The sequence below is a fragment of the Crotalus tigris genome, unplaced genomic scaffold (assembly GCF_016545835.1).
Source record: "Crotalus tigris isolate CLP2741 ecotype Arizona unplaced genomic scaffold, ASM1654583v1 scf7180000017549.6302385, whole genome shotgun sequence".
Classification (NCBI taxonomy): Eukaryota; Metazoa; Chordata; class Lepidosauria; order Squamata; family Viperidae; genus Crotalus; species Crotalus tigris.
Window position 1 is genome coordinate 1,041,853 of NW_024096467.1, and position 12,860 is coordinate 1,054,712.

Sequence of the window (12,860 nt, forward strand, 5' to 3'; positions counted from 1 at the left end):
TACATAGTAGCTACAATAAATAAAACAACATTGATTGAAAATTAAAGCTATTAAATTCAGAAAAAGCCTAGAATATGCTATAGCTTCCAGTAACAACTGAACTTCCCTATGACTCATCTTTAGTGTTGATTTCTACTAAAAGGAGGAGTTCTTTTCAAAGGTACTGGGGGTGGGGGGAGGGTGGGACTATTACACTATTTAAATGCCTTGTCAGAGTAAAACAGCTGTTTCTTTAGGACAGTCACCATAATAAAACCAGAAAAGAAAGTAACTTAAAAAAAAAAAGCTTAACAATTCAAAGATGAAGTTTATATGGCAGATATTTGCAATATTTTATGGAACATATGGCTATCAGCTCATTCCCAGGATTAAAGAATGTGGAATCACTTGTTCACAGGTATGTTACAATTTGATTTATATCTGCAGTCTCTAAATAGCACCATCCTCTTTCCATTATCTGATTCACTGAGGAACATGTGTATTTGCTACAATCTTGTGTCCATAGAGAAATATGTCAGTCTTTTTCTAAAGTATAAATCTGTATAGGCTAGGATTCAGGAAAATCTCAAGGTTACATTTGCAGAAAATTAATAGATTTGTTATGTTGTATATTGGGGCTGATAATTGTTGAATTCATATTGACTATATTAGATGCTACATTGCCACAAAATATCAGTGATATTTCTAGTTTCTGCATATGTGTGTGTGTGTGTGTGTGTGTGTGTGTGTGTATGTGTGTGTGTGTGTGTGTGTGTGTATATATATATATATACACACATATATATATATGACAAAGAAATCAGAAAAAGTTCAGCATATTGTCATGTCACCATTGCTTTGATTAATATCAAATCATTAATTCTTGTGTTATAATTTCTAAACTGAATAAAATATCTTGATTCAAATCAAAATAAAAAGCTGGATATTAAAGTATGTTTACATAATAATTAAAACTAGATAACTTGAATATGTAATACTTAGATTTGGTTTTTCTGGACACCAATTGTGTTTTTTAAAAAATACATTATTTCTACTACACTTTTAGCAGGCAATATCTTGAGAATGGTGGTTTTCTAAATTAACTCCACTTGAGGGCAGCCTTGCAGATGGTCTGAGTTAGAAGTCAAAATTGTGCAAATGCTAATGGATGCTTGAAAAACTGAGTTGTGAACCACAAAATGTTAGAATACGTTTGCTAGCAGAATGTCTGAAGCATAACTGGAAGTCCCAACATTGCTGAGGAATTTTCCTGAGAGCAGAAATGCTTCAGTCTACAAGAGAAAATATGCCCACACTATTGTTTTCCATGACGGGCAGAGTTAGCTCTGTGGACTAATTATTTGGTGCTATTACTTTTAGAGAAGGAAGGCTAAACTCATTGGATTATTTAAATGTTTGGCATAAATTAATTTCTACCTGAAAAAAATACAGGTGAATTATCATCGTTGCATACTAGAATACCTTCTGAAGAAATTATTTGTAAGGTACAGTGTTGAGGCATACACCCACTTTCTGACTTTGGTATCTCATTATCTGAGAGGTTATCAGCTGATGTTGACAACATAATTCACCGAGCTTGTGTTGAATGAGCCTTAGGGAATGCAATGATTGATTGATCAGTTGGTGCTGATCCACATTTGCTGCTATATGTACTGCTATAGGTGATTCAGATTAATGTTATGCACCACCTTGGATTTAAAGAGAAAAAGGGATTTGCAGTGTGTAAGGGCACACACCCCTTCCCTGTACTATCTGTCACAGCTCTGTCACTAAAAGTATTTGGAATGTACAGCAACTAGAAAGGCAGCTATATGATCCCAAGAAAAGGCAGAGATGCTTTATGTAGGGGTGTCAAACTGCTGGCCTCTGGGTCGATTGCATCATATGGAGGCCATGCCCACCCCAGCTCCGGCAAACCCAAATGCACTTTCCTATACTCAGATCTTGGAATAGGACTGGGGAAACCTGATTGTGAGTTTACCTCAGCCATGGAAGTTCCTGCTCTCCTGTGATCAACATATTTTTCAGATGACATTGGGGGGGGGGGGGAAGGAAAGAAGATTGCCCCATCAGCTTCTCTCAAGTTCCAGAAGAAAAGTTGGGGCTACAAATCTAAATAAACCCAAGAAATCCTTGCTGGAAAAATATCCACCTGACAAATTGTCCTCTTGCCTGCAAACATTCATAACAAAATAACTCTGATACCACAGAAGTTGTTCTCTTTCCTCAAATACTGCAGATATTTATTCAGATTCCACAATAATGTTGGGATGTGAGAGATAAAGGGAGGAGAATTGCAATGTCACCCATGGTGATCTCTTTTATGTACATTGAGCATGAAAGGTACTATTGATTTAAATTTATCTGAAAGGTTCCTTATAAATCTTTGCCAATCTGGTCTCCCTTAAATGTTTTGAGACTAAATCCCTAAATTGCCAATCACCTGGAAGATCCAAGTTGGGAAAGCTGCTACTGCACAAGATTGCACTGTTAATAAGCTACATTACCTAATGTTCTTTTTAAAGTAGAATGTATAGGGAAATCCCCTGATTTGACTTGCATCCTGGTGCAGTTAATTTTGCAACTCATGTCTGGTGAACATCTATGTGTGAAGAATGGATGTCTTGCTACATTCCGATTCTTGAGAGTTGGGAGTGGGTATGTGTGATGCACTGAAAATGATAAATGTTCACAATGTGGATTTCTTTTCCTTTATTTCCCATGATTGAAATACACTTTTAAAGGAGGAAATAGCAATATTTTACACGGGATTTCCCTGCCAAAGGAAAGTTGATTAAAAAGCAGTTAATGAATCATGAAGGAGCTCTTTCCCAATCAGATGTGACTTCAGTTCTTCACCTTTGGTATAGTTCAGCTTAATGACCTGTGTGTTGTAACCTGCATAATCTGAGCAACTAGAAAAAACAGCTTTAAAGTAAAAGTAAAGCCAGACTCAAAGATTTGCTTATAAACTGGCCTGTGGTTGATTCATGTCACATCATATTTTTTGCTGATTTATTTTGAAAGAGGATTCAGATTACGGCCAAATACACTTGCTGATCAGAACAAAAGAAAAAACTCAGTTTGCACTGACTCATCAAAACGGAACAAATCAGCCAATTGTTTTCCAAAAGAAGTCTGGGCAGGGCAGAAAGGAAGCACTTGTACATGTGTTCTTATTCTATTATTCTTAATGGATACTCATATAATACCTCATATAATATTACTCCATAATACCTCAGCAAACTCCCTATGTTTCATTGTCACTTCTTCAGAAAATGCTGTGGTCTTTAGACTTGCAATTCAATTTTTTTAAAAAAATCATATGAAAAAAAGATCACTTTGAAATGACAACTAAGCTGCAATTGCTGCAGCACATCGGTTTATAGTGGATTGAAAAAAGATTTTTTAACAAGTGCATTTTAATGGGGATTTTGAAATCCTTTCAGGGTCTGAAATGATTTCTCAAAAGAGGAAAAATAAGGTGACAGCAGTCCATCCATTTGAGTAAAACAGACTATTTCTTGATCCAAATACAGACCTCTAAATTAAAAATATGAAGAATGCCATTGACTTGAATCAAACAAGTTCACACATTGCATTTTCTATTTAAGTGATTGTTCTCTATATATGTACTTATGCTTGTCTTCATGATGCCAACTTATAAGCAGATTTGTAGTGTACAAGTTGCATTGTTTTTTCCGCCTTGTTGGATGTCCTTATAGACTTGCACAAATACCCACCCTAGAGACTGCCAGCTCGTCATCAATGATACACATCTCTATATTCAGCTTTTCTCATCCAAATAATAAACATTTATAATTTAATGGAGAGTTATTCTAGTAATGTGCAAGGATATTACATGGAAGGAGTCATTGCACCAGTGGTGGGATTCAGCTGGTTCACACCAGTTCAGCAGAACTGGTAGCTAATTTTTTGTTGCCCAGGCCCAGAATGGACATCTGGAAGTGGCATCCACACAGAGAACCAGTTGTTCACATATTTGAATCCCATCACTGAATTGCACCCATTCCTTGGCTTGATGTGGGACCAAAGCTTTACTGAATTTGGCCAGCTCAGCCAGCGGCAGTGACTATTCTAAATGAAAAAAGATTATGCCATTAGTGTATGAGCTGAAAGAACACCGGTAGAATTGGGGCAATTTGTCCTGTGGCCCCAGCTTCTGCTAGTTTGGATTACACATTAACTTTTTGCCCACAACCATGACTGTCATACGAATTATCAACAGAGTCACAAGAGCATTGTGTAAGCCAGGTAACCAATTTCTGAAAATATATACATTGGCAAAATGAACACATTTCAGATCCCATTTTTGCAGTTCTGAGATGGTCAAATTCTTTTCAGATAAAATTTGAGATGAACCTCATTTTACAAGATAATGGGAAAATGACCTTTAAGGCATGGAATACCACATTAAACTGTTTTCTGTGGGCTTGAAGATCTTCCCAGATCAGGATTCAGACAAGGGACACCAAGTGGCCAAAATCCAACAGCAAGTTTTTGTTTTACAGAAATGAGAAGCAAAATAGGAAATTCCTATGTAAAAGAGAAGACGTTTCAATATCTATCCTCCACTTTAAGGGCTGAAAATGTCAGCCCTTGCCTTCTGGAGATGTCCTTCCTGGAAGCTCCATCCCACATCTAGGTGAGATGGGAGTGAAAAATCCTTGGCTGCCAAGATTTGATTAAAATGTGTAAGAAAATTATCTTAGGGCCTTTATCCACTTTTCTTTTGAAAATGACTTACAAGATAACTAAACCTGGTAGGACCTACATTCTAACTTATCTAGAGTTATATGAATAGAGAGAGAAGTGCCCATTTTCCCTTGAAATTTGACTAGTACAATCATATAGAAATAAGAAAGAAAAGAAAACCTCCCTCCAGGCATAAATACATCTTCTGTTTAGTGGGACAGAGCGGATGATGGATCTAACATGAAAGAGAAACTATTTTGCTTTCTTTATCCTTTATTCAAGTCCTACAAAAGATTAGTATTCTATGCTGTCCTTACATGCCATATGCTCTTTGAATCATTATGTCAATTTGGGTCAGCCCAAGATGTCCTCATGTGTTCTTTGTTCTTTTCTTAGAACAAAGTTGAAGAAATAGGACTGAAATCCACTTAGGACTTGTGAATTTTATTTCCTTCTTTTTGGTTTTACACACTGATGCTTCCTTATTTTTTCACCAAGTTCCTTCTCATTCCAGACTGCAGTTTAAGAGTTTATTCCATTTATCTAGTTTACCTGCGTGAAACACTAGAGAGGTTTTATTTTTAAAACTTTTATATGTAATAAGATATCCACTTCAACCACAAACACTCATAATGACTTACACCAATATCAGAATTATTATTATGGTTCACTGAATAGTCAGCCAAATGCTGAGACTGGATTTGGCATTTTTATAAATAATATTGTTAGGTTTTTATCCTGGCTTTTTAAAAATAATGTGTTGGAGGAAGACTTCCCAATCACCTAAAACACTGATCTTGGTTATCTGACAAATATAAAACATTAAGAAAAAAATGAGTCTTTTAAAATGGCAAACTGTCTAATTTTTCCTAGAAAATTGTATTGCAGATGTTATTGCAGATTTTATATTTATTTCTAATTAATATCACCAATTGTATTTTATCTCATTTTTGATACTGTACAACCTTTTCATCTGTCACACTAGATTGAGACAATTATTTTTCTTAAATATTTTCTAAATTATTTTTAGGAAGATCTTGTTGCTTTCTATGGGATTAGAAATGACTAAAGCATTTTAATGATCAAAAGAAAGGGAAAAGATGAAATTTACCTGCTAAAATTATTAGTTATTATAACACCAACTATGAAGAAATTGATAACTAAGAACACCATATATATAGATCTGCATAAAATATTCCCTATGTGGATGATTTACACGGGTTAAAAATTAATTAGAAATACAATAGATGTCACAGTAATAGAGGAGATAACTACTACTAACCCAGCTGCATGTGTATACAATCAGGTGGAATTTATGGACATCTTCTATAATGTTTGTCTTTTTAATGAAAATTTAGATGGCACTGTTACATCTCCAGATTAAAAGTTGCTCAATCACCTGATTGTGCTATCAGGAAAAGAAATGATGCAGTTGAGATAACAATAAAATGTGACTCCCTTTCTGGATCTTAGGTCATAGCTTTATAAAAACACTTGGATTTGACTTATTCTTGGTAGTTGTAGTTCTAACTTGCTCAGGCCTAAGGTTGATATATACAAGTTTTTGCAAATGAATGCATTGTTGATAGCACTTTCATATCTACAATGCCACATTGGACACAATATTGTGAAACAAAAATTGACGTATACAGATTGTGAAATGATCCTAATCACCATTGATTCTACTGTCTCAGTTTATGATTTGTACCTTGTAGCACATTCCTTTGCTTACTAGTTAAACACATGACAGACAGGGGAGCTTATTCCCTAAGTAAATTATGGCATGCCACCTTTCCATTCTCTTGGATAAGGTAAAATGTCTTGGTCAGGAAACTCTTACATGGCTAATCTATTTTGGGGTCATACAATGTAATCCCTCAATGAAATGATAGGCAGGAGACAGTACATCTCTAAATATGCTTCTGAGAACCGTTGTCCTCTATTATACCATCTTTATAATATGGCTTCTTCAAAGTGATTTGGTTGCTTTACAGTAAGTGAACAAGGCACTGAGCAAAACAGTTGACTTCCTTGGCTGCTCTGTAACCTAACCAAGTAGTCAAAGTGGAGGTCTAGCATATTTGCTGAATTAGCTCACGGAGATAAACTGCATTGAGTTTGAACTGCATATCCTTCTAGAAATTGCATTGATACCTCTTAACCTGTATGACTGTACTACGGACTGTTTTCTTTGAAAAGGAAATTATTTTTCACATATTGTATTTTCAAGGTTTTACAGACACATTACTGTAACCATTTTTCTTCACAACTTCCTTATGTATTTTAGCTATCGTTCATGAAGAGGGCTATATTTCATTTCTTAAAGCTTTTTCCTGGTTTTCAGGCTTGTTTTTTTTTATTGTAGTTCCCCCATACTGTTTAAATTCTGTGTGGCTTGACTTCATAATAAATTGAATTACATGACTGTTCCAAGTACTAATTGAATCTGTTTTTCATTCTGCAAAGGCTGCTGTGTAACCTATCTGGCCTAGTAATTTGTGAAAAAAAAATAGGATTAGGCTGTGGCAGAGTTCCCACATCTCATGTTATAACCATGATGAGAGTAAATTACAATGGGTGGATTTACATTTCATGTTATCCATAAATCGCATCTGGGATCAAATCATTTTATAGCTTAATTTTATATCTGAAGACAATCTGTAAAGCTGAGGTCAATTTAACTTTCTGAAGAATTGTCAATATTTTTTTTAAAAAAATAAAAGTGATGCTTAAAGCCCATACCTTAGCTTCCTAATGTTATATTTACAGAATTTACACCTTATTGGTTTGGTCTGCACATTGTATTAAATTGAAATGCAGTTAGTTTAGCTTAGCTTCATTCAGTGTATGAATCCAGTCAATTATGGCTTAGTCAACAACCTGTAGTTAAAATCAGGGCAGTGCATAATGAGTAAGCTTAGTGAGTAAGTAAACTTTTTGTTTTTATGATCCTTAGAGTTGGGGTACAAGACATGGAATTGTTTAGTAGTTCATCCTTTTAATATACAGCATTTTGGCAGCTTGAGCTTAGACACAGAAAACTACCATGCACAATTTGCCTGAAATAAGCTTAAAAGGGACTAAGTAGTAGTATTGTGTTAGTCACTGCCCAGTTTAGCAACTATTTGAAATTACCCCACTGCTGCAACTGACTTCCATATCATGATCTCTGGATATGTTTATGTCCCCAGCTCAAATAAATCCTAACCAGAAATTTGGTTGAGGAATTTAAATAGTGGATTAAATATGAGCCAGCAGTATGCTGTAGCTGCCAAAAAAGCCAACACAGTCCTAGGCTACATTAACAGACGGATAGGATCAAGATCATGTGAAGTGTTAATACCACTTTATAATGCTTTGTAACACCACACTTGGAATATTGCATCCAATTTTGATTGCCACAATATAAAATGATGTTGGGAATCTAGAAAGAGTGCAGAGAAGAGCAACAAAGATAATTAGGGGACTGGAGTTGCAGGAATAGGGTATGTCTAGTTTAATGAAAAGAAGGACTATGGGTCACATGATAATAGTTTTCCAATATCCAAGAAGCTACCACAGTAAAGAGGGGTCAACCTATTTTCTTAAGTACCTGAAGGCGCAGTATATGGAAACTAATAAAAAAGAGAACCAACTTAGAACTAAGGAGAATTTTTTCTGACAGAACAATTAATCAGTGGAACAATTTGCCTCCAACACTGGTTGTTTTTAAAAAGAAATAGAGAGCCATTTGTCTGAAATGGTATAGTGTTTCCTACTTGAGCAGCTGGTTGGACTAGAAGACCTCCAAGATCCCTTTCAACTCTGTTATTCTGTTATTCTATATATCTGGAAACAGCAGAATGGAGAAAGCTGATCTGGACTAATACAATCTATTCCAGTTGATTGGAAAAACTACCATGTCTAGTTATTTTTCTCTCTCTCCTCGTATCTTGTTCACCAAAACTCATACTGTGCTATATTTTCTTGCAATTTTTGCTACAGTTAAACATAGTACATAGCACTTTAATAACTGAATATGATTTATAATGTTTTTCACCACACTCTGATAGGTGTTGCTAAAAGCTGAAATAATCTGTTTAAAAATCACTGGATGTGAAAACATATTGCTGAATTCCTAAGGCAACCCCCTGCCCCAAAACAATAGAGCAGAAAGTATACCAAGTAGAGTTTAATATGTGTATGCTTATATATAAAAGGCATATGAATTTGTTTGAAATTCACATTTAAAATACATCCATAATTTAAATGTCACTCTACTTAGTAGACAAGCAAATAGTTATATTATTTTATTATATGTTAAACAATGATTAAACAATCTTGTTTATTGTGGGCAAGGTTAAAGATCTTAAATTTTCATATATACTCAGTGAAGCTCAGTTTCTTAATTGTTGATGTGAATTATTTACCATGTATCTATATTTGCATGTAAATGCACCTGTATTTGCAAGCTGTAACAGTCACAAGGAGTCCCTGTGCCTGGTTAGTATATCACCTACATTGCTACCTGCCTGTAGTGATTCATAAGAATCTCATAATAATAACCTTGTTATCGCAAATAGTGCTGCATACAGCTGTCTGTTAAGGAGAGCAGTCTGGTTGTTAACTGAGATTATATAATATTAATTCTGAAAGAACAGCACTGATTGTGTACACCTAAAGTGGTGTCATTAGTCAATTAACCCTAATTGCTTAAGGTCCAGATACTGAAAAAGACTATTTACCTTATGTGTAAGACCAGCTGCTTATGCTGCGCCAATGGGACTATCTCTCAGTGTCGTGGCCAGGTGTGGGAACTTCTTAGTTCAATGCCACAATTAGTGCCGTCTTTCAGTGCCCTCTTTCAAGAGATGATTGGATGGCCTGCATGCTAACTTATTTCACAGAATAATTAAATATCCTTTTCTCTAGCTATTTCTGGGCTAATGTTGCTCCAGGACATTGCTTTTTTGCTTTTACAAGTTGTTATTATATGTCTATTATTTTTAAACATTGTTGGTTTTATCTGAAAATTGATCTGAAAATTTATTATTCCTTTCAAACCATGCCGAGGTTCCTTGGGAAGGAAGCATAATATGAAATAACAACAAAGGCACTCTCATCTAAGGGTGATAGGGGCAGCATCTAAATCTAATGAATAAATAAATAAATAATACATTTTTGTTTAATATTGTTTCTCTCAGTCCAAAGAATTCCTCAGCATGACGTACCAAAGATTTAAAATAGCAAAAGCATAAAAATGAATAGCACTACTGTGAAATACACAGTAAAAAGGCAGAAAATGGAAACTCGAACAATCTAAACACATAAAGACTAAATAGAAGAAAAATTTAAAAGAGATTTAATTGGTGCTTTGGGCCATCCAAATGCTTTAGATTAAATGAGTAAAGGGCATAATAGTCACTGCCAAGCAACTCTATGTGGAAAAACATTTTAGAGCAGACATGTCAAACATAAGGCCCAGGGGCCGGATCCGGCCCACAAAGTGGTTTCATGTGGCCCGCAAAGCCATCCTGGAAACAGTGAGGGAACGGCCCCCACTGTCTTGGCCCTGGCCCAGGCCAGCCGCCGGGGAGCCAATATATAATTTTGTGGTGGCCATCTATGCGGAAAGGCATTCAGTCTTAGCTCCACAAGGCCGTCTGGAAACAGCGAGGAACCAGCCCCTGCCGCATCAGCCCCACCCCCTGGGTGCATGCTGGGGATGTGTCACCCTTTGTGAGGAATGAATAAATGGACCATGCCTTGGCGCTTGCCCTGGTCCCACCCCCTTCTGCCAGAGACCCTCAGATCTCTCCTACTCCTGCCCAGGCCCCCACAGGCACCCTTGACATGAACAATGTAGAGCTGGCCATGCCCACCCAGTAGGCACACCCACTCCATCCACGCCCACCCAGTAGGCTGCACCCAATCTGGCCACATCCACCCAGCCCCCTAAGGGCAACCACAATGCTGATGCGGCCCTCAATGAAATTGAGTTTGACACCCCTGTTCTAGAGCCTAGATTCTCGAAAAGAAGTATCACAACTTCCACTTTTCCCTGAGAGGTGGCAAGAGTCTGTACGATCTGTAGTAAAGTAACAAGATTGTGGTATTTGACCGTTCCATTTTGTCTAAGTATCTGCAGTGAAGGAGATGAACTTGTCCAGTTGTCGGTTTTACCAGCAAACAACTCTTATCATTAAAGTGCTTCTCCTTTTCATCTCTACCCTTTATTTTCAGTTTTTATCTTTGAAGCAACATAGTTTAAATCTGCTCCACCTCTTAAGAGTCAACAAGCATCATGGTTCCTTTACTCTTTGGTTCCCTGGGCTTTGCATACCATTTTCATAGAACATACTTTTCAGATGTCTCTCCATGAACAAGAGCCAGGCAGAGATTATATTTTGTATTCCAGATGTCTTCTGACAGGCAGAATAAAAGGAGACTAACAAAAGTTATTTCCTTTTATGCCTTTATTGTGAATATTTTGATTAACTGTACTATTCACTTCAGTTGTGACATGATTGATGATCTTTAGTTATTTAGCTTTTTGCAGCTACAATTTCCAAAATGTTCTCTATCCAGCATTAATTCTTAAGACAAGTATTTTTGGTAGATGAAATAGTGATTCTGTTATAAGTGTGTGGGAAGTGAAGTTGTATAAGTCCCATATCTTCTCCCTGACATAGAATTTAAATCCAGTAAGAAAATGACTTCTCTCTTCTTAGATATTTAGGATTTCAATTAAGATTCAATCAATGGAATATTTAATTCTATAACTAACTCAAATAATGCTCATATTGTAATGTTATTTAAATATTGCTGGGTCTGATTGCAAATCTCTAAGTGAAAACATAATCCATAAATCTGTTATAGTTGTATATAAAAATGGATTTATTCATCTGTCAAACCTGTATTCTGTCCATCTTGTTTCGGATCATGGACTCCATAAATGATAACTTGAGAGATAACCACCTGCTTTATCTTGTGTTACGATATTACAGATTTTCATTAGTTAAAAAGAAAATAGGTAGAGAAATAAATTAGAAAAGCAGCTATCTCTGCTGAGCCAATAAATTATCTAATTCTGTTGCCCTTCTTCCTCAACTTAATATCAATCCAAGGGATATTAACTTCAATACTTATCATTCAGCATGCTGAAGGAAATTGTTTGGAGCTGAAATTGGAAAGGGGCTATCTTGAGGTTATATTATATGAAAAAATATGAAAGAAAGACCAAAAGTTACATGATAGTAGAAACTAAGGGTGGTTTTCACTAAAAGATATGGTCTCTCCATTGCTGAGCTTCATTTTTTTCCTTTGCCTTCTGATTCATTCAGAATTACAACTTCTAACAATATAATCATATACTGGATAATACCTTGTTGAAGCCTGTTCCTAAGATTAGGTCTCAATTACTCACCTATAGTTTAAGATAGGTGATAATAATTCAATATTTAAAATTGCAATACTGTATTGTTACTGAGATCCTTAATTGAGGTTGAATGTGGAAATTATTATTTCCAAACAAATTGTTGGCTTGAGGGAAAAAAAATGCTAACTTTGGAATGTTTTGTCAATTCCATTGCAAATACTTTTGTTTGCCAGAATTTTCAGTCATAGTACAGTTTGTTCTTCAATTAATTATTATTTTCTGATTTTTTCCCTTTGGTTATTTTTATTTGTATTTGAAATATTTCTTTAATGTTTTTATTTGAGGGTGCATTTGCATAATATGATAGACACTGTTGTACTTAAAGAGTACACGTGGCACAATTTCCCTTTCATTTATGCAACTTATTTACCAAGAATAGAATTTTACTTGACGTTCATCTGAATCTATGATGGCTGAAATTTTTTCTTTCTAGAAAACAAATGTTGAAATCAAATTTAATTTTAAGCTCATGTTTATTCCTAGAATTGTAGAGTTGAAGAGAACTTGAAGATCATTTACTCCAGAAGTTTCAGGTAGAATTTGCAGTACATGATTTGCTTTTACAACCGAAATAGGTAATTGCCTAGTTTTGATATCAATAGCTTCAGTGAAGAAGGGCCCATTATTTCCCAGATATAGCCGTTCTATAGTTTTTTGTATTTTTCACCATTTCATTTGGGTCTTTCTGTCGAGAGCAGGAGTAGGCAACCTTGGCTCTTTTATGACT

General features: G+C 35.6%; 1 protein-coding gene across 4 annotated transcripts in view; it reads left to right on the forward strand.

The window, feature by feature from the left end:
- The first annotated feature begins 241 nt into the window (after positions 1 to 241).
- Positions 242 to 12,860, forward strand: part of IL17REL (interleukin 17 receptor E like) — a 54,375-nt gene continuing 41,756 nt past the window's right edge. For all 4 annotated transcript variants that reach the window (XM_039337334.1, XM_039337344.1, XM_039337354.1 and 1 more), the window contains exon 1: positions 242 to 397. In XM_039337334.1, coding sequence (XP_039193268.1) covers positions 302 to 397 — 96 coding nt within the window. In that variant the 5' untranslated portion in view covers positions 242 to 301. The remainder of the gene's footprint in view (positions 398 to 12,860) is intronic.